Source organism: Zingiber officinale, chromosome 8A (genome assembly GCF_018446385.1).
Source record: "Zingiber officinale cultivar Zhangliang chromosome 8A, Zo_v1.1, whole genome shotgun sequence".
Taxonomy (NCBI): domain Eukaryota; kingdom Viridiplantae; phylum Streptophyta; class Magnoliopsida; order Zingiberales; family Zingiberaceae; genus Zingiber; species Zingiber officinale.
Window position 1 is genome coordinate 65,365,482 of NC_056000.1, and position 27,417 is coordinate 65,392,898.

Genomic DNA, 27,417 nt, shown 5'->3' on the forward strand with positions numbered 1-27,417 from the left:
ACAATTACATTTAACAAATAAATGTAAACATTTGACCAATGTGATTCTTTATTTCAAAATAAATGTGTACAAAAGCTAAACTTTTAAGTATACACTCCAACACTTAGTACGATCATTTTCCTTGGATTAACAACCTCCCCAGTTGTAACCAAGTTAAATCTTATGAGCCTCATATTTTTGTTTGTTTAGTTAATTATTTATGCAAGTGTTAGTTCAAGAGTTCGAGAAGGGTTTGATTTTTATTTTCAGGCTATTCAACCCCCCTTCTAGCCGACCGCCGCGATCCAACAATGCCACTGCCACGCAACTTGAAGGATGCCCAACGGTTGATCGGGCATATTACCGCTCTGTCTAGATTCATATCTAAATCATTTGATCGGATCCTATCATTCTTCAAGGCACTGTGTCCGACGATAAAATTCTAGTGAGTGCGACCGAGCATTTGAAGAGCTCAAAGATTATCTCAACTCCTTGCCTATATTGGCTAAGCCGAGCGCAGGAGAGCCGCTCTGGATCTATCTGTCATCCACCGAGAATGCGATCGACTCGACATTAGTTAAGAAAAATGGGCAAGAGCAACAGCCTGTGTATTTTTTGAGTCATATATTGAAAGATGCCAAATCTCGCTACATTGGTCTGGAAAAGTTAGCTTACACTTTGGTACTAGCCGCTCGGAGACTCCACCCATACTTCCTCTCTCATCCTATCGTCGTGATAACCAACAATACCTTGGGAAGAGTCCTCCTCAACCCAGAAGCATCCGGTCGGTTGATCAAGTGGACAACTGAACTAAGTGAGTTCGACATCCAATACCAGCCTTGAACGGCGATAAAAGCACAGGCCTTGGCTAACTTTATCACAGAAATCCAGAATGACAAGCCAGAAGCAACTTGGAGAATATATGTTGATGACTCTTCCACCAGACAAGGTAGCGGGATTGGCATCCAGCTCATTTCTCCAAGGGAAGACCGAATGTAACTTTCCGTTCGGTTGAATTCAATGGCGGATCTAGGAATTCAATCATGGAGGGGCGACCGCGATTTGAGCGTGGCGATTTTTTTTTGAATAGTTAATAACTTCTATGTAATTAAAAAATATTTTTTAAATAACTTGCATACAAGAGAAAAAGGTACAATATTATGAAAAGAAACTCGTACAATAATATTAAAATATTAAAGCAATCTACTCATGAATACGTGACAATTGCATTCTTCGAGACTCCATGTTCTGAAAACGCTGTAAAATTGGCTCATTGTCGACAGTATTAAAAACATCTTTCTCAATATAGACTACCAAACTATCATTCGTCCATTCATCTCCAATCCTGTTTCGCAAATTTGTTTTGACAATATTCATTGTTGAAAACACTCTTTTAACGGTTGTAGTAGCAACTGGAAGAAGTAAGGCTAGCTCAATCATCCGATAAACTAAAGGAAATACACGGTTCTTCATTGTTTCAATCATTTTCTTTGCAAGAGCTCCCAAATCTGAAATGCCTTCAAATCGTTCATCTGATCTGACGTCATCAATATATGTTTCAAGCTCTTGTTCAACCAACATACGCTCATTCCAAGAAAAATCATCCTCATAAAAATGAGCTAGACGCACTAACTTCTGTACATCAAATCTAGAGAACGAGTTCCTAGGATCAAGGCATGACATATAAATCAACAAATCTGTAGTTGTTTCAGAGAAACGACTATCCATCTCCTGTAGAATAATATCGATAACCTACAATTTAAAAATCAAACAACAAAAGTAAAAATTAATAAATATGTTACTGTTTAAAAGAATTTAATTGACGGTAAACAAAAAAAGAATTATGAAGTTACCTCACAAAAGATTTCAACATGGAAGTAGTGATAAAAATTAACATTTTTTCCATCTCTCTTCAAACGACTACGGTTGTTGATGTTATCTGTCATATTAATTATTTCAATGGAATGAGTGTTACAAAACTTCTTCACATCCTCAAGTAAAATATCCCATCCAGAATCTCTCAACTTTTGCAATTTGCATTTCACATTATTGATTAAATGCATCGCATTCACAATATTTTGATCTTTCTCTTGTAGAACGGTTGACAAATGATTTGTGATTGCCAATATATGTTTCATCAATAGTAGAATAAACATAAATTCATACCTCTCCATTCTTTCAACCAAAGTTCTACTTAAACCCTTAGAAGAACGATCACCATCATCAATCAAATTTTGAAGAACCTCTATAACAGATGACCACATTTGTTCAATATGACATAAAGTAGAATGATGAGACCTCCATCGTGTATCTCTAGGTCTAGCTAGACTAGTTTCTTGGTTTAGTCCTCTACCAGAACTAATCTCTCCTCTTTCAAGAAGTTTAACTTTTCTGTCATGTTCAAGTTGTCGAAGTTTGTCGGCCCTTTTGCAAGATGATGCAGATGTGTTCACAATTGAACCAACAATCCACATGAAATTACAAACATATTGATTTGCTTGAGCAACAACTACAACCACTAGCTGGAGTTGATGAGCAAAACAATGAACATACAATGCATACGGATTTTCTTTCATTATCAGTGACTTTAAGCCATTAAATTCTCCAAACATATTTGAAGCACCATCATATCCTTCACCCCTCAATCTCGCCACTGACAAACCATACTTAGCAAATAAAGAGTCGATTGCCTCCTTCAAACAAGCAGCTGTAGTTGTTGCAATATGAACTACAGTCATAAATCGTTCAATCACCTCTCTATGTTTATTCACATATCTAATAAACTGTCATTTGCTCTTTCACTGAACAGTCACGAGCCTCATCAAGTAGTAAAGTGAACCACCTATCTCCAAGATAAGTTAGAATAGCATTTGTGATCTTAACTACACAAGCATTCACCAATTGCTTTTGAATTTTTGGGACAATCATTTGATTATTTCCAGGTGCATTCATTCCAACAATTGTCGCAACTTCTGGACACTCTGAGCTATACCATTTGAGAAATTCTAAAAAATTGCCTCTATTGGATGATGTCGAAGACTCATCATGTCCCCGAAAAGGCAATCCTTGTAACAACAAAAATTGAATTACTTTTAAAATGGAATTCAAGCGTTTGCGATAAGCAACTTCAAGCTCATGTTTCCCCGATGAAAATGAATACTCCACACTTTGTCTTTGATTCTTGAAACCCTCAAACTGTATTCTTGGCTCATTGTGCGCACTACCAACTCCACCTACATGCTCATTGAATTTTTCAATTGCTTTTTTCCAATTTATGAAACCAGATCTCATAAATACATCATCTCCTCCAAACCCTATATTACTAGGTCTAAAAAGATAACACCAGAAACAAAAGGCTGCATCCTTTGAAACACTATACTCCAACCAATCACGGTCTTTAAACCAAACCTCTCTGAAACATCTATTGTCTTTACCCATTTTTTTTCTTGGAAAATTATGGCCTCGAGGTTGACAAGGGCCCATAACAACATATTCTTTTCGAATACGATCTCTAGCACCAACAGCATACTCTTCAATCAATTTTCGTAAACCAGGATCAGCAACAATTTCTACTTCACTACTCAGATTTTCAATAATTTCAAATAAAATTTGTGGAGGACGAGGAGGTGGTGGTGGTTGTGGTGCAGGAGTAGACTCTTCATCCGGAACACTAGACGATTCAATTGAACTCTTAGGCCTCTTTGCAAAATATTTCAATATTTTCTACAAATTATAATGTATGGGAAAAAATTATCAACATAAAGTAATGTGAACAATTTAACAATAACACAATTAAATTATTTAACATCATTCATCAACACAATTCTTTTAAAAAAATAAAATTAATTTAGCATAAATTATCAATATTCACAAATTACAATTAACTAACAGCTAATAAAAAAAACTAATTACATATTCAGAGTTTATAAAAAACTAAATTACAAATTATCCAACCATTAAATATACAAAATCTAAATTTTTAATTATCCAACAATCAAATATAAAAAACAACTAAACATTTAAACAATTAAAATTTTAAATTATTACTTGTATCATACATTGTAATCAAGAAATAATCAAACAATTATTAAAGAAATAAAATAAAATAAAATAAAATAAAATCTACTTACTTGAAGGTCGAAGGCTGAAGGCCGAAGGCAGAACCTTTGCTGCTTTGATCGGCACTCAGAAGAGAGGGAAAAACAGCCTTTGGGCGCAGGACTTTACGGCTTTGCCACTTTGGTCGGCGCTCGGGAGAGAGAGAGAAGAAACAAAGGGCAAGATGCCAATATCACAAGGGTAAAGCCGTAAAGGTTTTGTGAGCGGCGCCGCGGCGGAAACAAAAAAATCGAGTAGAGATAAATAAAAATATAAAAAATAAAGCTTTATATAATTATATATGGAATGAAAACGTGTCAAAAAAAATCAAGAGATAAATAAAAATATAAAAAACTAAATCTTGATATAATTATATATGGAATGAAAACGCAATGTGAATACGTATATATGGAATGAAAACGCAATGTGAACACGTATATATGGAATGAAAACACAATGTGAACACGCGGTTGTACAAAGGGGACACCTGGTTGAATTATCACGCTACCAACAAATGAGGCTGAGTATGAAGCCTTGATAGCTGGCTTGCAAGCAGCGCAGCATGTCAAAGCTACAAAGGTCCTTATTCACTCAGACTCTCAGTTGGTCGCTCAACAACTGGTGGGGCATTCGAGATTAGCAATCTTCGACTCAAGCTATATACAGAAGCCTTTGAGAAGCTAAAGACAAACTTTCAAGAAGTCACGACACAAAAGATCCTTCGATTGGACAATCAAGCAGCAGATGAACTAGCCAAGATAGCTAGTTCATTATCACCAGTCATGATCAACCAACCGATCGAACATGTTTCTTTGGTGGCGCATATTGACCAGATGGAGGGAGTTGTCTTTCCAAGTGACTGGAGAACATCCTTAATCGAATTTCTCTGATTGGGTAGTACGTCGGCCGACCAGGAGGCCATGCATCTATTAAAGAAGAGGGTTGGACGGTTCACCTTGGTCGGAGATTAGCTGTACAAAAGAGCCTTCTCTAGGCCCTTACTTAAGTGTGTTGGACCAGAGGACGCAGCGTACATCTTGCAAGAGGTACACCAAGACTCCTGTGGAAGCCATCCAGGTGGTCGATCGCTAGCTCGAAAAATTCTCCTGGTCGGATAATTCTGGCTAGCTCTCCAAGAGAATGCCTCTCGGACGACAGCCACATGCCTGTCCTGCCAAAAGTATCACAATATTTCACATCGACCGGCCGAAGAGATGAAGTCATCCACGGTATCTTGCCCGTTCGACCAATGGGGCATGGAGATCATGTGACCATTTCCCATAGCGACCGGTCAGCGAATGTTCCTGCTCGTTGTTGTGGACTACTTTTCAAAATGGGTAAAGGTTGAACCCCTTGCAAAGATAAGTGAGCAGATGGTTATCAAGTTCATCTGGCAGAACATCCTCTATCGGTTCGGCATCCGTCGTTGACTCATCTCGGATAATGGGAGGCAATTTGCGGGTCAGAAGTTCAGGGAGTGGTGCGAAGGCCATGACATCCAGCAGACCTTCACCTTAGTCTCCTACCCCCAGAGCAACGGTCAAGCGGAGTTCTAAAATTGGGAGATCCTCAAAGGCTTATGAACTCGGCTCGACCACGCAGGAGGTAGTTGGATCGACGAGCTCTCAAGTGTCTTGTGGGCACTCTGTACGACTCCAAAGGAGGCCACTGGCGTAACGTCATTCCAGCTGGTGTACGGAGGAGAAGCAGTAATTCCTGTAGAGGTTGGAATAGAATTCGACCAAGTGCGACTCTACGATGAGGAGGGAAGTAGCGAGTGAAGGTTACTGGAGCTCGACTGGTTGGATGAAACGTGGGATAAAGCGGTCGTTCAGCTAATGGCTTACTGACAGTGGATGAGGCAGAACTGCAACAGGGGGTGATCCCGAGGTCCTTCCAGGTCGGTGATCTAGTGTGGAAGAAAGTTAAGCCGGTCGGCGACGCCACCAAACTCGATGCACCATAGATGGGACCTTATAATGTCGTACAGAAACTCCTCTCGGGGGCCTATTACTTGGAAGATGAAAATGGGAGACGATTCGAGCGACCGTGGAGCGCGAATCATCTCCAATCCTACAGGCTCGGGTGAGGTGCGTGAGCAAATATAAATGTACTTGTGTATATGCCTCCTGGATGCAGGTTCAACATGATAAAAACCAAGCTTTCAAGACTGTTATGCTGACCAGGCCAAGTTAAAAGTTGAGCGATGATTATAAACCCCTGACGTCATCAGCAGTCGAGCGGTGACCTTAGACCCCTGTCTCCATCAACAGTTGAACGGCGACCTTAAACCCCTGTCGTCATCAGCGGTCAAGCGGTGACCTTAAACCCCTATCTCCATCAACGGTCGAGCGGCGACCTTAAACCCCGGTCGTCATCAGCAGTCGAGCGGTGACCTTAAACCTCTGTCTTCGTTAGTAGTTAAGCGGCGATCTTAAACCCCTATTTTCGTCAGCGGTCGAGCGGCGACCTTAAACCCCTGTCTTCGTTAGTGGTCGAGCGACGACCTTAAACCCCTGTCTTTGTCAGTGGTCGAGCGGCGACCTTAAACCCCTGTCTCCATCAATAGTCAAGCGGCGACCTTAAAGCCCTGTTGTCATTAGCAGTCGAGCGGCGACCTTAAACCCCGTCTCCATCAACGGTCAAGCGGCGACCTTAAACCCTTGTCTCCGTCAACGGTTGAGCAACGACCTTAAACTCATGTTAAACGGTCAATCGACGACTTTGAAAACAAAATGCATTGATCAGCTAAGTAGATAAGATGTTGCCAATTGGAAGAATCACAAGGCCATGAGTTTACGCGGCGCTTGAAAAATGAGTTGAAAAACTAAAATACTAGAAGAAATTAAATCTTAGCCGGACGGACAAGCATTCATTGAAACTTCAAAATTTTTACAGAGGCAGAACTCTCAACAGGCTCATTCCAGATAATCTAAGACATCATCAGGTAGCGACTTAGTCAGCTTATCCCGACTGATGACCTTACTTGTTAAAGCAGCGGGAAGGTAGCCGCCTTCTCTGAGTTGGTTGAGCATCCCGTCGATCGCAAGGTCGAACAAATGAAGAGCTTGATCAATGACTTTGTCATTAAAAGCATCCGAGCAGATGTATGCTTGCTTCATGAGATCGAACCTACTCAACTCAGCTCTCTGATAAGTCTCTATGGCCGCTCGGGAGGCCTCCAACTCTTTCTTCAACTTGGTCAGCTCTTCATCTTTGGCGTCGAGCTGGGCCTTCATTGCAGTCTGCTTGGCTGACCGTCCATCCCGCTCTGCCTTCAAGGCAGCCTCAGCATCCTTCAAGTTTTGGGCCAACACCTGAAACTCTTTATTTTTGATCTCCAGATCTTTAATGGCCAAGAGTTTCCTAGTGTTGGCTGAATGAAGTTTAGATTCAAAGGTGTTGGCATGTTTATTGAGCCGAGCTAATTGGGTGGCTTGTTCAGCATTTTTTCCTTCTCCGCCTCTAGCTGCTCGGCGCTCTTAACCAGATCGACTCTTAGTTGAATCATCTCAGCATTCATCTGCTCCAGCTGTGTCTTAGAAGTAGATGATTGGCCGCTCGGCGCCTTTAGCTGCTTAACCTCCTACTCCAAAAAGGCAAGCCTTTGGTACATGATCAGGCTCTCTACCCAATACTGCGAGGAACTAGAAACATAAAGAGTCGATCGGAGATAAATTAAGAACATACAAAACTTACCCCAGTAGACATCTGGGTATGACTGCCTGCGAGCGCCCCCGAACGCATGACCGCTGCACGAGCTCGGGTGTCAGCCCATATCTGTGCGAGCAGCCCCTGAATGATTATTTGGTGCTCTGGGCCTCGGGATTCAGCGTTGTCCGACTCACGCCACTCCTCAGTCGGAAGATGGATAACCGCCGTTATGTGACACCGGCTGCTCGGGGCTAATTGGGCCGAGGTCGCTCTGTCGAACGGCCGAGAGTTGACGCTGGCTGGATGCTCAACTTTTGAATCTTCGGGGGCAGCGACATGAAAGAAACTGAGGAGGGAAGGCGCGATCAGATGGTGTACGATCAGATGATGTAGGGGGAACGATCGCCATGGCGGGAGCTGGCATCGAAGTTTCAACCCGCTCAGCGGAGGGAAGGCGCGGGCTAGTTCTAGTGGGGGTCCGCACAACGGAGGAAGCGGCTCAAGGTGTAGCCTCCGCCCGGCGCCTCTTGCGGCTTATCAGTGGCTCGCCAGAAGAGGCCGAGTATGACACCCCCTCAACCGGAATCACCGGCAGTCGTGCGTGGGAGGAGGGATTCAATGCACCAACCGCTCAACATCAATGCCATCTCCGCCAACTTTCGTTTACCTCAGATTCCGGACAGGATCAGCTATCTACCATGATAATTTTAATAAATGTCATTGTTATTAATATAGATCAATTAATTTTCTAAAGGTATTAACCTTGTTAACTTATTTAATTTTTTTTCTTAACCAATTTTTTTCCCCTTTTCCCTGCAATCCCTAACAACTTTTCCCTTCCTCTTCTTCCCAGCAAATTAACCCTAACAAGAAAAGTTGCAAATAATCTTATTGTCCGTTAATTTGTTTCTTTGAGATTTTCTCGCACTATTAGCAAGCGACATCGTGGCCTCGCAGATCCAGCCGCACGCAAGGTGGCTGCTAGTAGCAGTGATCGCAAGGAGGCCGCTAAAGCAGTGCTCACGAGGTGGCTCTCGCGGCCTCGGAGATCCACAGGAGGCAACTACACCTACTGCGGAATATGACTCTTCCTATGTACGTAGTTGCAGTTCCATGAATTAAGATCCACAATTAGGCAGTGGCGGATCTAGACAAAAAAAAAAGGGTGCTCAAAGAAGGGAGCTGGAGCTTGTCTTCCTTCTCGCTGCCTCTCAAAATGCAGCATACTAGTGGAATTTTCTAGGAGCAAGGGGGTGCTCAAGCACACCCCCGCTCCCTCCTAGATCCGCCACTGCAATTAGGGGTATAAATGAACCAAACCGCTCATGAGCTATTCGAAGTTCGATTCGATAAAAGTTCGTTTGAGATCATTTAATGAGGTTCGTTAAGATAAACAAACCAAACTCAAACTTCACAATATTTGGTTCATTAATTCATGAACATATTCGTTAAGCTCATAAATTAACTTTTTAAATAAAAAAAATAATAGTTTTGATATTAAATTTATAGATTTTACACTCTACTTATGAAACATATAGATAAATATATTAAATTTATTTATTAGAATAAAATTATAAATTTTAATAAGAATATTATAATTTTTTCTAAATATATAATTTAGTTTTTAATGAATATTTAAATTTATAATTTATATTTGTTAAGTTTGTTTAGATTTGATAAAAGTTCGAATAAACTCATGAGTTATGAATATATTTGTTAAATAAAACTCGAGTTCAGCTCGATTATAAACGAACCAAACTCAAATATTGAAAAGTTGGACTCAACTTGACTCAATTACACCCCTATCCATAATTGTGCTACATGTTTCCTTTCCAAATTTATGCTTCCCAACGACGATATGTTATACTTTGCCCGTCCAAGATTTAAACGTGTTGATTGGACTTAATGTTACGTACGTTCGATCTAAGCATGGTCCATTGACAATATTCCTACCAAGTCTTTGCGCCACCGCATAGAAACTGACATCAAAAACCAACCTTCACGCACCGATTATGAATCGCATATAAAATTCGAATTTTCTTCAAACAAAGTAAAACGGAGATAGGGGAAAAAAAAACTCACCAGATATATAGCTCTCTCTTCGATCTGTCAAACCACAGACTGCGAGAAAAAACACCAACGGACTGCACAAGGAAATTAATACTTTAAAAGAAGCTAGCTACTTTCGGAAGTATAGAATATTCCAGCGCAAGGCTAGGCCTAGTTAGGAGGATCACCTCGGCGTTCAAGCCATGCGAAGACGTCCAAACCCCTCGCTTCGATGTCCCTGCCTTCTTTTCCCCTCCAACGCTATCAGGCAAAGAGCCCAGTGAAAAGCTCAGAGCCACCGAACCTTGGACGCAATTCGCCGGAAAGAGTAGCCCTAAGGAAGTGAAACCATGACCCGCGGCCGGAGCTGAACATTGAGGAGGGCGGTAGAGAGTTCGCGAAGGAGCAGACCGCGGTAGCAGCGGCAAGGGGGCCTTTGGGATGAATTTAGAGAATTAGAGTTGGTGGCAATTAAATAATAATAATAATTAATTTATATATATTTTGAGAAAGACGGAGTGGAAGACCACGAAGACGGAGACGGCGGTGCTGTGCCGTTACCGTTACTCATGACAAAAAATGAATATTAAGAAAATTTTCAAATTAATTAGTCAATGAAATTTAGTAAATTAACTTGAAGAAATTGTGCTGATATCTTTCAAATGTATTGATATCTCAACGAGATGGAAAACTAAGTGGTGGAACTCTTTCATCTTTCAAATGTATAGATATCTCAACAAGATGGTAAACTAACTATTTTTTGATTTATATATATATATATATATAATCCATTAATTTATAAATTTTTCTTCACTATGTTAAGTTCAATTATTCATTGGTTGCGAAAAGAATAAAATAGAGGGCTTAATAAAAAAAAATAGTTGAACAAGGAATTTTATAAGAATCTCCCTGAAATATGTAAAAATAAAAAAAAGCACCCTCACATCTCCCTCCTGTTCGAAGATCCAATCTTTCCCCATCGACCATTTCAATTTGAATCTTCGGGAGCTTCAAATTCCCATCTTGTTTGATCTCCAACTGATTCCGAAACCGATCAGACTTTGCGTTCCCTCAATTAACCAACGATGTTGCTCGCCTTCAGCATCCCCATCCTTGGGCGCATCTGCTACCTTGCGAGCGAAAGAGCTTGTATTTTTCATATATGTATCGAGGGTGAAAGAGCGTGTTAGATTGCACATAAAGCTTGAAAAACTCTTAATTCAATAGAGTCAGGTTGGAAGATTTGGACCAAGAGATCAAAATTGTACGAGAACTTAACTGGTTGCTCATAAAGCATGAAAGATCATGGCTTGAATTATGGGCTCCAGTCATGTCCAGGTGGTTGAATGATGGGGGAATGTAACAGCGAGACATTAAAGACTTAAAAATTTGTGTTATCAAAGATTATGCGGGAAGCATTTAATTGTATTTATCCGTAAAGTCTATCTACTGGTTTATATGACTAAGTCACTAAGGATAATGGATTTTGGGTTGTTGTCCATATTTAAGCTGGATCTCAAGTTACAATATCTTCAAGTAAAATCAGTTAATTCGAATTGGCTTTAACTGCAAGCCAGTTTCACGGTACAAAGGAAGAATAGTTTCAAAAAACCACTACTTACAAGATTCCAAGATTAGGAAGAGTATCCACTTCAGCAGGAATAAGACCATCAAACTTGTGGCCAATCATTCTCCTGAGAAATAATAAAAGCAACATCAAAGTCATGTCCATGCCATGGTGAGTATCACGATAGTTATTGATGTGGCGGCGGATTTCTATTGCCTCCACATGTCTCATGCAGTTAAAAGATATGTCAAAATCAAGATTAGTTAAATATGACCTAAAAGAAATCAGACTCAGCCTAGGTAAGCAGGTCTGGTGGAATCGACTCAACATATTCAGTCCCAAAAATAGAGTTAGTCAAAAGACATGTCTCAATTTAGGATCCTGACATCTTATCTTGGTCTCAGTCGTTGACATCATGATTTAGTCTCGGTCTTGATGATAGGAATCCGAAGGCCTATTACGTGAAAAAATCGAAAGAGAAAAATGAAAAAGGAGATTGGTTGATCACTTCGAGGGGATCGACCTCCAATAATTAAATGAAATTGATTAACTAAAAAGAAAATTATTTGTCCTCCAAAATTACATAATGTTTCTTTAAATAGAGACATAAACTACCTTTTCAAAAGAAAAGGTTTAAAAAAAATAAAATAAAAATGTATTTTCAAGAAAAAATGTCTTATTAAAACTTATCTAGAAACAAAAAAAAGAAAAAGTTTAAGACTTATTTTAGATAAGGAAATAAAGTTGAAAGATTTATTTGAATAGATCCATTAAAATGATCTTATCATTCCATTGCTCTTTAAAACAACCTTGTCCTCAAGGTTGTTTATCAATAAACTCTGGAAACTTTTCTTGAATGGTATCATATAATTCTCATGTTGCATCATCGATAGATAAATTGTCCCATTCAATTAATAGCTCAACCGTCGGTTGATTGTTCTTCTTCACAAGTCTCCTTTCTAAAATAGCATAGGTTGAAATTTAACTTTACCATCTGAATTCACTTCAGGAAGGTTTTGTTGAAGGGTAAATTTATCGTCTAATTTCTTCTTTAAACAAGACACGTAAATACAGGGTATATTTTAGAATCTTGTGGAAGCTCCAAGCGATAAGCAACAGGTCCAATACGCTCTATCCTTTATATGGGCCATAAAATTTCGGTGACAACTTCATAGAGGTTGAAGGACGAATTGAAACTTGTTTGTATGGTTGAAGTTTTAGAAAAACCCAATCTCCTATTGCAAATTCTCTTTCCGAACAATGCTTGTCGGCCAGTTGCTTCATTCTTGCTTGTGCATTGCATAAGTTGTTTTTCAAAAGTTGCAATATTTGATCCCTTGTATGTAGGTTTTGGTCGACTTGATGCACATTTGTTGATCCATATGTGTATGAGCTAACTGAGGGTGGCATACATCCATAAACGACCTCAAATGGGGTAATCTTAGTAGCTGAGTGGTGGGTCATATTGTACCACCATTCTGCCCATGGAAGTCAACGAACCCACTTCTTGGGTCTATCACAAGTTAAGCAACGTAAATAATTCTCTAAACATCGATTAACCACCTCTGTTTGTCCATCAGACTGTGGGAGGTAGGATGTGCTAAAATTAAGTTTAGTGCCTTGCAATTAGAATAATTCTCTCAAAAATTTACTTGTGAAAACCGGATCTCTATCAGTGACAATAGATCTTGGTAGACCATGTACTTTGACTATATGGGCAACAAATGCTTGAGCAACACGGGCAGCTGTATAAGGATGCAATAATATGCACAAATGGGCATATTTTGTCAGACGATCAACGACCACCATGATAGTAGTTTGTCCTTGTGAAGTGGGTAACCCATCTACAAAATCCATGAAAATGTCGGTCATATTTGTTCAGGTATGGGAAGGGGTTGAAGAAGACCTGGTCTTGCTACATTTTCTCCTTTGTTTCTTTGACATATATCACATTCAGCAACAAAGTTTTTGGTATCTTTCTTCATTCCCTTCCAATAGAAAGCTCTTGAAATCCATTTATACGTACGTAGAAAGCCAGAATGCCCTGCAATTGGTGAACAATGAAATTCCTCCAGTATTATTTCCTTTTCAACTGAGTTTGTTGGAAGGAAGATTCTATTTTTATATCGTAAAATTTCTCCATCCCAAGAATAGTGGGATTCTGGTGATGAATTTTGTAATATGTTTTGGATGAGAGCCTGTGTCGCTGAATTTTCCTTTACTCTCTTTTTATGTTCTCCAAGTTTTTGCAAGTTACTAAAGATCTAGTAGCGAACTCTATTTGATTAGGAAGGCGAGATAAAACATCGGCTATTGTATTTTTCGTTCCCTTCTTGTAAACGATTTCATAATCATATCCTAAAAGTCTCTTGATCCATTTTTGTTGATCCATATTTGAGATACGTTGATCTAAGATAAACTTAAGACTCTTATGGTCAGTTCATATTTGAAAGCGTCGGCCAAGAAGATAGGGTCTCCATTTTGTAACGGCATGTATGATATCCAACATTTCCTTGTCATAAATTGACATCTATGGATGTAGAAGAGATAGTGCCTTGCTAGAAAAGCTAATGGTTGTCCTTCTTGCATAAGTACTACTCTGATTCCAACTCCGGATGCATCGGCTTTAATGACAAATTACTTATTGAAATTAGGTAGTGCAAGAACTGGTGTTGTCGTCATAGTCTCCTTTAAATTTTGAAATACATTTTCTACTTCAGAACACCATCTAAATGCATCTTTCTTTAACAAATATGTTAGTGGAGCTAATCTTTCCATAATTTTTTACAAATTTACGATAGTAACCTGTGAGACCCAGAAAACCACGTAATGCCTTAATATTTTTTTAGGGTGGGTCACTCCTTCATAACTAGCACATTTGAGGGATCAGTAGTTATTCCTTTTTGGCTTACAATATGATCAAGGTATTCCACCTTAGTTGTCCCAAATCTACACTTAGATCTTTTCACAAAAAGAGAATACTCACGTAAAAGAGTGAGTACTTTATAAAGGTGATGCAAATGATCTTCGAATGATGAACTATAAACAAGGATATCATCAAAGAAAATCAAAACAAACTTGCAGAGGTAAGTCCTGAAGATATCGTTCATCAAACTTTGGAATGTAGAAGTTGCATTAGTTAAATCGAAAGACATGACTAAAAATTCATAATGACCATCATCAGTCTGAAAGGCTGTTTTGGAATGTCTGGCTGATAGATCCTTATCTGATGAAAGCCCGAGCGAAGATCCAACTTTGAGAAGAATGAGGAACCTCCTAATTCATCAAGTAATTCATCAATGATGGGGATGAGGTACTTATCTTTCACTGTAATTTTATTGAGTGCCCAATAATCTACACACATTCGTCAACTTCCGTCTTTCTTTCGCACAAGCAGTACTGGAGAAGAATATGGACTTACACTTGGGCGAACAATACCAGCTTGAAACGTCTCTTGTACAATCTTCTCAATTACCTCCTTCTGTATGTATGTGTAACGCCCCAGCCCGGGCGGCCCCACCCAGACCGAACCGGGAACGCTACCCATAATTATCCATCAGGTTGACGACTAGCTCCACAGACCACCGGAGGTCCTCCACAGACCACCGGAGGTCCTTTCAGCATGCTTTGTCCTCACTTGCACGCACCCTGGAAAACTTCCCAGGAGGTCACCCATCCTTAGATTTCTCCAAGCCAAGCACGCTTAACTTTGGAGTTCTTAAGTTTGGGCTTCCGAAAAGGAAGGTGCACCTTGGTGATATGGATAGTACCATCTAACCTTTTAAGTCATATTTAACCAGAATCTCAGAACCGGGGTATTACAGTATGGGTAGCGATAAGGCTTAACATTTGGGGGTGCACTCCCAGTATTAGAGGTATACAATGATCATGTGAACGTGATGGAGGAAGTCCCTTTGGCTCAGCAAATATCATAGAAAATTTTGTAAGAAGTTCCTCTAATTCTTGAGGGGTATGCGAGGTACCTTTAGGATCCTCTTTGATGGAGAGTTGCATGAGAAAAATGGAGCAATCTTTCTTTAACAACCGCTCTGCCTGATAACTACCGATTGATGTGATAGTATCTTGTCTCTTGCCTATGATGCAAACTTCTTTTCCTTAATCTTGGAAGCACATTGTTAGTTGAGAGAAATTTCTTATTATGTCTCCTAATGTTTTCAACCACTGTGCTCCAAGTACATCACAACCATCTAGGGATAGAAGAAAGAGATATGTGATTAATTCATAATTTGGTAAGAAAATTTTAATACCATCGCACTTTCCTGGACTTGTAAGTGATCTTCCATCTGCCACCTTAACATCAAATGTAGATGCTCACTCTATTTTTTGTTTAAACCTTCTTGCTAAGGTTGAGTCTAGAAAATTATTGGTGCTTCCTGAATCTATAAGTATCATTACTGGTTGCTTTTTAATGAATCTTTTTACCTTCATTGTTTGTGGAGTTTGTAGTCCTTTTAAGGCATGTACTGATATCGTCATAGAGTCATCTTGTACTTAGTTGATATTATCTTGTGTTTCACCGTCATCGAAATCATCTTCTTCCTCAGAGTTCTCTATTGGTTCAATCATCAGTATCCTCTTTTGCTTGCATTGATGACCACGGTGCCACTTTTCATCGCAATGCCAGCATAATCCCTTTGTCATCCTTTCCTTGATCTCTTCTTTTGTCAATCTACGGTGTGTTAAATAATGTGATGGGTTTTCACGAATTACCTTGTTATTTCTTCTTCCTTCCTCATTGATCTTCTCTTCTTGTAGTCATGCAAAGGATAAGGCAGCCTTCATGGTGAGGGGTTGATTTATTTTTACTTCTCGTCGTATATCAAGGCAAAGTCCTTCAATAAAAGTGCCTAGTAGTTGTTTTTCTGACCAATCATCGTCCTTGGTACTCTAGTATAGTTGAAGTCTGTCGAATTTTGGCCAATTCTCCATCAACATTTTCATAACTGGAGGGACCAAATCGATTGATGAGTTTTTCTTTGAAATCCTCCCATGTTGGAGGCCCATGGCATGCTTCAAGCCAGTCATACGGTATTGCCTTTGAGGTTTATAGATGCTAGTTCTACCTTTGCATTGTCCGATGTGTTGTGGAAGCGAAATTTTTTTCAGCCCTTGAAATCCATCCAATTGGATCGTTGTTCTCCCAGCGAGAAAATTCCACTTTTATACGTGGAAGGTTGTGCTCTCGATCTTCATTTGAGTTCACTCCATGGTTATATTGTTGTTATCGAGATTGTTGATTTATTCCCCTTTTGATTAGTATGCTTGAGCTGGAATCTACTTCTAAACGATCCTTCAATTCTTGCACTATTGTGACCAACGATGCCATAGTTTTTTTGAGTTTACCCATCCTTGTCTGGTGCTTAGCTTCAAATTCTAGAGCCCATTTAGCGTCAGGATGAGATCCTCCAGTCGTCATGTCAGAGTGAATTTTCTTCTCTTGAAGTTGGGTTAAGACCATGCTCTTGTTGAAGTTTCTACGAGATACTATAGGATGATGATGAAGTGAACGACTCTGATACCAAGTTGATAGGAACCCGGGGGCCTATCACGTAAAAAAATCGAAAGAGAAAAATGAAAAAGGGAATAGGGTGATCACTTCAAGGGATCGACCTCCAATAATTAAATGAAATTGATTAATTAAAAGGAAAATTACTTGTCCTCCAAAATTACATAACGTCTCTTTAAATAGAGACCTAAACTACCTTTTCAAAAGAAAAGGTCTAAAAGAAAAATAAAATAAAAAAATATATTCAAGAGAAAATGTCTTATTAAAACTTATCTAGAAAAAAAAAGAAAAAGTTTAAAACTTATTTTAGAAAAGGAAATAAAGTTAAAAGATTTATTTGAATAGATTCATTAAAGGATCTTATCACTTGAATCTCGGCATCTTGTCTCAGTTTAAAATCTCAACATCCTGTCTCAGCCTCAGTTACTAACATCCTTCATGACTTAGTCTCAGTCTTGGATCCCAGCATCCTATTTTGGCCTCAACTGCCAACATCTTCCAAGACTCAGTCTTAGGCTCGGATCCCACTATTTTGTCTTAGCCTCGACTGTCGACATCCTCCATTATTTAGTCTTAGTCTCATATCCCAATATTTTGTCCCAACCTCAGATGTTGATATCCTCCATGATTCAATCTTGGATCCCAACATCTTATCTCAGCCTCAGTCTTCGACTTCGTCTATCCTTAAGGTCACTCAATATCGACCTCATTCCCTCATTTTTCAAATAAGGTCCATACCCTGCGGTGGCCTACAACCACCTCATCAACAAGACTGCCTCTCTGCAAATATTCCATAACACGTGACATTGAATGAATAGAGACAATTACAAGATTTTCATATCTGATCTCCTAAATACTCTCCGGTCTCCTAGATACTCTACTAGAAACACATGGCGCTTGGTGAATGGAGAGGAAACTACTGCCAGATCTGCTCCTCTCATTGGTACACATGAGAGTGGTAGAGGAGCATACGACCTCTATAGTGTCCGACATAGAGATGCTCTTTTAACAGTATATAAACCTTAGACCTTAGAGAAGGCAAATGTTGAAATATATAATACAAGAGCACATAGACATAGGAAAGAAAGAATAGAGAGACAACTAAAGATAAGACAATTGGTTCTTTATTATTGATTGATAATTGTCATAGGCTAACAAAATTATTTTACATATTGCTAAAGTAATATATGGAAAATATAAAGACAACATATGATAAATATAGAAATAATCCAAACATGGTAAATCATCAGTAATTCAAACCAATTTCTGAATCTCCTAAACTGTTATCTTTGTCGTTATTACCCCCCTCCCTCATCCCTCAACAAACTCAATGAAAGATATTGAATGTCGAGTTTGGTTGCCAATAATCAATCAAATCTTCTAAAGCAAAGAACGCCAATACAATCAACGATACAACAGATATGTTGAACTTTGCCTTTAATGAAAAAAAACAAATAGGAGATGAGGAATTGTTATTTCAAGGTTGGAATATGATCTGTCATCGTAAAAAGAGCAGCAAAGAAAGAAGGTTATCTTTTGATGGTTGAATATGCTGGAGCATAGGAAGAAAATCTGTTATTGGGTGCTGAGCAAAATCTGGAAAAAAATATGATATTTGGCCTATCAAAAGACGGCTAAAAATAAACAATACTCATGGAGGAAAGACGGCTGCAAAGCGGCCGTTGTTGAAGAATGTGAAATTAAAATCAATGAATGTGATAAATGTATCTATATAAAAATCATAGAAAATGATCATATACTCTTGTATTTATATGTAGATGACATATCTATCATTGGGATCAATCATAAGATAATTAAGTCCATTAAAAATATGTTGAACTCAATATTTGACATGCAGAACATGAGTCTAACTGATGTAAGTCTAGAAATCAAAATTCTTAGAAAAGCAGTACTTCTCTTAGTCAGTTTCATTATATGAACATGATTCTTGAGAAATTCACCAAGTATCATACTATGGTGGCATGGACTCTAATAGATACGAGTCAACATCTATCGAAGAATCAAGGAGAAAGTATTTATTAAAAAATGTACTTTCAAGTGATTTGAAGTCTGATATACTTAATGTTATATACACGATCAAACTTAGCCTATAGTGAGTAAATTGAGTAGATACACGAGTAATCCCGGTGTTAACATTGGAAAGGGATAATAAAAGTACTTATATACTTGATCATGTGTTCTTCAAATGTTATTCGATCAGACAACTTTAGGATAGGGTCAGAGCATGGCTACAAATGCGACTTGAGATGGCCATATATCGACGCATGCTATGGATATTCAAACTTCAGTATCGAGGGGCCTCTGCCCTAACTAGGGCATGCTACGTTGCCATGTCAACATTAGTGCATCATATTTAGAGGGCAAGGAACCGCAACATGTTTGAGAAAATGAGATTTGATGCAGAGTTGATTTTCAGGAAGATACAGATCCATATCTACAAGACGCTTGATGTTCACTAGGATTATGTACTTTGGCAAGGATGAATTTTGAGGGCATGTATTTTTTTATAATTCCCAATTACACACTCATCATATTCGATGCCTTATTGGATATGATCCTTTTGCACACTGATAGTTCCCTTTGGGAGGTTATTAAAATTGAATAAATATACCATAAATATCTATCAAATATAATCCTAAAGTGTGTTGACAAAAAATATATTTAATAAACTTCTCCCAAAGCGTGTCCATAAATCTCCAATCTAAAAAATTATCACCCAAAAGTGTATCCAAATGCAATTCAGTAAATCTCTTATGGTAGCAGGAGAAGTAGAAAATAATTAATCTAGTAACTTTCAGTAAATTTAAAGGGCATAGGTGACAATAAGAGATGGACAAGGTGACAGTGGTGCATCGCCTAGCTTCTTCCATTTCTATGCCTCAAATTCAGGAGAAGATTCCCAAAGACGATGCTAAATTTGATTCTGTTTGAAAGCTAAAGAGATGACGCGCTGGATAGGTGACTCGGTTGTTAATGGAAAGAAGACTTTTAATCAAGGAAAAAGGCTATGAACTGGAGCGAGAATTCTCTTTGCACACACTCAAGAGAGTACACAAAATGTCAGCGCCCAAAACCAGGGAAGGGGTCCCTCGCGAAGGCTCTTCGACACTCAAGTCAGTACAGTGGCCTAGCAGAAATTAGAAAGATGAACCGTAGATGCATGCAATATGTAAAATATATTGCGTTGCACACGTACTTGTCAATGAAGAGGACTCCCCTTTATATACCACCTCTCATAACCTTCGCAATCATTAGGTGGCAGAATGTCAGTGTATGTTTTTGTCGTGTAAAGGAAGGAAGATATACAGCCTGGGAGGCATACAGTCACCGTCCAAGGAATCTTCCATTACACATGTGCACCTCTATTGTAACTTACGCCATTAATGAGGTGGTTAAGGGAATATTCTGCAAGCTGATGGAAGACGTATAATCACCTTCGAAGAAGATTTCATTGAATGCATTTGTTATAATAAACAAATATTCTCTAACAGGTGGTTATTATTCTCTGACAGACTATTGTGATTCTTTGACAATGTTGTTCCTTGCAGATATCTCGGTCGGATCTTTATCCAACTGATTGTATATTGTATTGGCAAATCAATATCTAAGTAGAGTGGCAAGTAGAGTAGGGAGGTCCAGTCTATGAGTTGAGCGGCTATATATTGTGTCATGTTGGATCTCTGATATTGAAGCAATGTGAAGTTAAGTCCCCTAGGTCTGATCGATTCTATGATCGACCAGCCATATGCTGGGATACTTGTTTGAGGAAAGGGAAATCTAGTCCCAAGAGATCCGATTGGTATTTTATCCCGGGGGGGGGGGGGGGGGGGGGGTGTAATAAGAATTGTCGAGCGTCTGTCTTGTGTATATACATGTATACACCTTATCGGAGTTGTGATCAACTAACTGCATGGTGATAATCAAGTTGTTGCAACAACGAACTGTATCTCGTATGATCAACAGGCACGTTAAGGCAGGTCAAATTTGTTATGTGTATTCTGGCAATGATTGGAGCTACCCCTCTTCACAATTGGACCAGCTTTAGGGTCAACCAACCATATACTGAGGGTTGTGCTCCCTGAACGAGAAGATAGATCCATGGATTAAGCCAAATGTAAGTATGACCGGCACATTAAACCTGACTGGTTTATGACTGGCCGGATATATATTAGGGGTCTTAACACGAGTAAAGTACTAGGTACCTCGAGTCCGACCGACTCTTGTGTTAGTTGTTCCCTTATAGAAGGCCTTCGCACTAAGTGAGGAGCAAGATCCCGTCGGGAGTGACATGTTGGCTGTCACCTCCCATTGACTTTGACTGTTACATCACTTTGACTTTGATTGCTACGTTATACTAGGTTCTCTTGTAACATCCCGTATTAGTATCTAAAAATCTAATTTTACTGAAGAGACAAAAAATTGAGTGTGTGCAAACTATGCCAACAAAAATTTTGGGGGTAATAAATACCAAGTGAAACTAATAGACCCTAAATCCTAGACTGGGAAAATAAAGAGGGTTAAAGTTTACAATCACTTGTAATGTATGCTCCACTATTTCCAACAGAAATATCAAAGGATTTAGAATTGAAATACTAACATGTCTTAAAGAGATAGAAAATAACTTATTCTTCACAAAATGAGTATAATTATCAGCAATATTGCTGATGGCATTGGACAGAGCAAGAGCTGATGAAACTCCTTTTCCACCAATTGGCATATCTTCATAGAGCAATAGCTTTGTAAATCTATCATCATCAGTTCCATGTCTGAAGGGGAAGATATGGCCAAAGAAGAGACAATGCATTAACTTTTATTCTTGTTCATCCAATTTTATCTAAGCTCGTGAGCTTACCAGTGGGCGGTGGACCAACGGCACTGCTACCACCATGATTCTGATGTGAACTCAGTTCGACGCCCATGAAATGATTGATCTGCGCGGCGTCCCACTGGTCATGGAAGAAGGCATCTTCATCGTGGGTTGGGCTGTTCCAATTCACGCACTGCCGTATTTGACCCATAACGTAGAGTCGTATGCCTCGTCGCCCTCCTCATCCCTATACTCTCGCTTGAGCAACTGCACCATCAGCAGGATCAGCACCCGGACCTTGGCCCGTAGCCTGCGGGGTTGCACCCGGCCATCTTCCCTATGGCTCGGGGAGATGAGGAGATAGGTGGAACTCGTCGTTTGCCTCCAGAGCTGAATTTTGATAGATTGCTAATAAACCCCAAATCAATCACCAGGAACCAACTCCGAACCCTAAATCTGGCAACTTTCCGGCTCAAAACATGGAAGACGGGAACTTTGATCTTGAAACTCGATCAAGGCTGACAAAGGCCCCAATCTTTAATTTGCCAGCGCCAAGGAGGGTGGAAGATGGCAATCCCACCTCTTAACCTGGAAAACTAAAGTTTGGAACTTTATCGGCAGAATCGAACTGGATAACTACTTGGAAGATGAATTAGCTTCATATTGAGGAAAACAGGGAGAAAGCGACGGGGGGATTTCAAGTGTTGCCAATTTCTGCGAAGGGAAGGAACATGAGGTGCACATTGAAGGTGATGGCTGGAAGGAGTGGTGGTGGATTTGGAATTAAAATAGGAAAAAGGAGGAGTCGACTGGAAGGAATGCGACAAGGTTGTGAGCATTGCTCAAACTAGAGAGGATCTGGTGCGCAATGATGCCTGGTAGCGAATCCATGGTGGATGTGGAAGAAGAGCAAGTAAGCAAATTAGTCAATGGAATGTCTAGAGGAAGGAGGGCCTTGACGTTGGCGTGGAGGCCCTTCTTCATGATCCAAATGATGTTGGCGATATGGAGGAAGCCATACAGCTCCCGCACGTTGCCATCGCTTTCGTGGCTTCCGACTCCATCTATCATGTTGGATGAAGATGCCTCCGCCATCCACCTCTGCCACCATCCTACTGTAGTAGAACTAATTACACTAATACAGTAATCTATAATTGCACCAATAAATGACGAGCATGCAATAAACGTTAATAACAGTAAGGGTTAAGAAATTGTGTATCTCTGGTCGAAGCGTCGGACGTGCCGACTGTCTTTAGAGAATTTATTACCGCCTACGGTGCAGAGGCTCTCCGGCAAAATCCTCCCAAGATCCGACAATCGCTCGCATCGCTCGTAGGTGCACTCCAAAACGAGCACCGCAATCGGACTCAACCTCAGATCGCGAACCAAGCCTCAGAACAACTCGGAAAGAAGGAAGAAGAAGTAGAAAGCAAGGAAGAAGGAATGCTTTGCTTTCTGGAGTGAGTTGAGAAGGAAGTGAGGAAGTGTATTTATACACTTGAAGCAGTGCAGAGGAAGAGACACACACTTTGCTTATGCTTCTTCTTCTCACGCGCGGATGCGTTGCTTCGCATCCTCACGCGACGCGGACAGAACCGAAGCGCTGCTTCGCTTCCTCACGCGGACCAAACCAGGTGTGAACCAAACCGGACTGGCAAAAATGAGTCGGGCCGCCCGTAAGCGCGAGGCCCACGAGCTGGGGATTTGCACCCCCCTGCGCGCGATGATCGCGTGCGTCGCGCCCGGTTTATGGATTTCCGGTTCGAACCACCTGATTTGGGCTTAGCCCGCGCATGCGTGTAGGTCCTCCTTAACTTGACTAAGCTAGCATGGAAGCCTTCCATATATAAAGGCTTCTAAGCTTCTTTAGCTTAGCAATGTGGGACTAAAGGGAATTGAATTAAAAATCCCAACAATCCCCCACTAATTCAAATTATTTTAGTCAAAAACAAAGATATGTTCTGAGGCTTGGTTGCAATGAGCTTTCAGTGAAAATACCTTCCGGTTTGAATTTTCACCTAAGTACACCAATCTTATTCACATAGGTTTGAAGAGAACAGAGTCTTGATCTTAAACCTTTTATATGTGAAGATCAATTGGTAACAACTCATCACTGGCGACGGTTGAATCCTTCTGGGTTGGTGCATTACGGCCATGCCACCGAATCTTGTTTCATAAGTGCTAAGGAGAGTTGCCTAGACCCCCTACACTGCGGCCTCACAGTTACACTTACATAGGTGAGTTCTCCAAGGATGTACTGCAAGCATCCTGTCATTAAGACCTTGAACTCATTAAGAGCTCCTAAGCTCATCCTTACTAGTAGTCAAGCATCTATCCAGGGAAGAGACTATGAGATTACATCTCAATCAATTTGATGCTTACGTTTCACCCTTATAGCTTGTTTGTACTACATTGAACCTATTTTTTGGGATCTCCAATCAGATAGGTTGGGTTGCCGCTATAGATGAAACCAAGACAGGCCTCAGTCCCATTCCCTTACTGGATCTCTTTATTTTCTCAGAATCAAGTCCTTTAGTGAGTGGATCAGCAATATTGTCTTTTGAACTTATAAAGTCCAATGACACCACTCCAAGAGACACTAGCTCACGAATAGACTTCAATCTTATTCGTACATGTCTCTTCTGTTTCTGGTTATACTTGGAGCTTCTAATCTGAGCTATTGTTGTTTGATTATCACAGTGCACTGAAATAGAAGGTATTGACTTCATCATCAAGGGAATTTCAGAAAGAAGACCCTTAAGCCAATCAGCTTCAGTTACTGTGGTATCCAAAGCACACAATTCTGCCTCAGATGTAGACCGGGTTATAATTGTCTGTTTAACAGACCTCCAAGCAACTGCACCGCCTCCAAGTGTAAAGACATAACCAGTAACGCCTTTATACTCAGCAGTGTCAGCTATCCAACTAGTATCACTATATCCCTCCAGGACTGCAGGAAATCTCCCATACCACAAGCCCAAGGATATAGTGCCTTTCAGATATCTGAGTACTCTGTCTAATGCATCCCAATGCATTCTATCCGGACAGCTGGTAAACCTGCTCAATTTCGTTATAGCAAAAGAAATATAAGGTCTAGAACAATTAGCTAAATACATTAGACTACCTATTATTTGTGAGTATCTTAATTGAGACACTGCCACACCACTATTATTCTTGTGGAGAGTTTTTGAAGGGTCATATGGTGTGACAACAGATTTAACTTGGCTATAGCCATATTTCTCTAATACTTTCTCAACATAGAGTGACTGAGAAATTACTATTCCATCAGTTGATCGAGTCAACTTCAGCCCTAAAATCATATCAGCACAACCCATATCCTTCATATCAAACTTACCACTTAAGAGGGCCTCAGTCTCTTTTATAATAGAAAGATTAGTTCCAAACAGTAGAATATCATCTACATATAAGCATAGGATAATACAATTATCACCTTTCATTTTAGCATATACACATTTATCAGAGTCATTCACTTCAAAGCCAAATGATAGCATAGCTCTATCAAATTTTTCATGCCACTGCTTTGGAGTTTGCTTCAAACCATAAAGAAATTTGACTAATTGACCTACAGACTTTATTCTCATTTCCTGAAACTACATATCCCTCAGGCTGATCCATATATATCTCTTCTTCAAGATCTCCATTAAGGAATGTCGTTTTGACATTCATTTGATGGACCTCAAGATGATATATGGATGTCAATGCTATTAACACTCGGATTGTAGTAATTCTGGTAACAAGAGAATAAGTGTCAAAATAGTCAATCCCTTCTTTTTGTTTGAATCTCTTAGCAACTAGGCGGCCTGTGAATTTATCTACTGACACATCAGATTTTAGTTTTCTCTTAACACCCATTTACATCCTATAGTGGTGCACTCATGAGGTAAATCTACCAACTCCCAAGTGACATTAGAGATAATAGAGTCCATTTCACTTTTAATGGCCTCTTTCCAGTGCTTAGCTTCAGGAGAAGTCATAGCATCTCTATATGTTACAGGGTCACCTTCTATATTATAGGTGATAAAGTCATGGCCTAAATCCGTAGACACACGTTGCCTCTTGCTCCTTCTCGGTTCTGTATACTCACTAGATTCATCTAGCCTAGAGTGACTTGAGGAAGGTGTACCCACTACGGATAATGGGACCTCTACGGAAGAAGGCTCATTTCTAGTAGGAATACTAGATTGAGGTGTTCTCGTCTTCATAGGAAATATATCCTCAAAAAATGTAGCATCGCGAAGTTCTACAATAGTATTTGCATCTATTCCAAGAATTTCTGATTTAATAATCAGGAACCTATATGCAATACTATTTTGAGCATAACCCAAGAAGATATCATCTACGGTCTTTGGACCAAGTTTTTTCCTTCTGTGTTCAGGTACTAGTACCTTTGCCAGACACCCCCACACTTTAAGGTATTTCAAACTTGTCCTTCGGCCTTTCCAAAGCTCATATAGGGTTTTATCCCTTGACTTCATTGGGACTCTATTTAGCACATAGCATACAGTGTATAGAGCCTCCCCCCACATAAAGTTGGGTAACCCAGAACTGCCTAACATGGAATTAATCATATCTTCAAGGGTTCGATTTTTCATTCTGCTATACCGTTGGATTGAGGACTATATGGAGCAGTTGCCTCATGGATTATACCTGTATCTTGACAAAATTTTTGAAACAGGTTCGAGGTAAATTCTCCACCCCTATCAGACCTTAACCTCTTAATAGTTTTATCGGTTTGATTCTCAGCTTCAGATTTAAAAATCATAAATTTATCTAAAGCTTCATCCTTGGTTTTTAGCAAATAAACATAACAATAACGATAGTGATCATCAATGAAGGTAATGAAATACCTTTTATAGTCTCTCGTTATTACACCGTTAAACTCACAACAGTCAGTATGAATCAATTCTAAAATATCAGAATTTCTATCAACTGATTTGAAGGGTTTACGGGGTTGTTTATATTGCACACAAATTTCACATTTTTTCTTATCATTTATAGCATGCTTAGGGATCATGTCAAGATTCATCATCCTTTTTACGGTATTAAAATTGGCATGTCCTAATCTGTCATGCCACATATCATAAGACTCAATGTTATATGAGCAACCAATATCAGAAGTTTTATTTAAAGTAGCATTTTCTACATTGAGTTTAAATAAACCTTCATTAAGGTAACATTTTCCAATAAAGGTTCCTAAATGTAATATTACAACTTTATTACATTTGAAGTTCAACTCATAACCAGCACGGACTAACTTTGATCCGCTAATCAAATTCCGATGGACCACTGGAACATGATGCACCTCATGCAGTGACAAGACTTTTCCAGAGGTGACCCTCAGGTCAACTTGTCCTATCCCAAACACCCTGGCTGTAGAATGGTTCCCCATGGTCACGGAAGTGCCTTCAATTACTTGATAAGTAAGGAAGGCAGAGTGATCAGCACAACAGTGTACATTAGCACCTGTATCAACTAACCATTCATTGGGTTGATAGATCAAGTTTAGTTCGAGTTTGAAGGTAACAAACCTATCGCTGGTGTCGTCACTAGCAGTCACGACATTTACTTATGCCTTGGTGTTGGACGTATTGCTTTGGTTTTTCTCCTTGTCCTTTCGCTTAGGGCAGAATTTGGAATAATGTCCAACCTGTCCACATGCCCAGCAAGGCTTAGGTTTGGTTCCAGTTTTCTTTT

At 39.7% G+C, this 27,417-nt stretch overlaps 1 protein-coding gene across 1 annotated transcript; it reads right to left on the reverse strand.

Moving 5' to 3' along the window:
• Positions 1 to 1,182: 1,182 nt before the first annotated feature.
• Positions 1,183 to 2,717, reverse strand: LOC122010923 (zinc finger MYM-type protein 1-like). Its single transcript, XM_042567388.1, has 2 exons — positions 1,875 to 2,717; positions 1,183 to 1,731 (listed from the first exon to the last, which is right to left on the reverse strand). Exons 1-2 carry the CDS (start codon positions 2,715 to 2,717, stop codon positions 1,183 to 1,185), a joined length of 1,392 nt encoding a protein of 463 aa, XP_042423322.1.
• Between the last annotated feature and the right edge of the window lie 24,700 nt (positions 2,718 to 27,417).

Excerpts from the sequence above, each read along its gene's own strand:
- LOC122010923 (XM_042567388.1), bottom strand. The coding sequence starts at position 2,717 with ATGACTGTAGTTCATATTGCAACAACTACAGCTGCTTGTTTGAAGGAG. Across the intron at positions 1,732-1,874 it reads TGAAGAGAGATGGAAAAAAT|GTTATCGATATTATTCTACA; the intron begins GTTAATTTTTAT and ends TTTAAATTGTAG.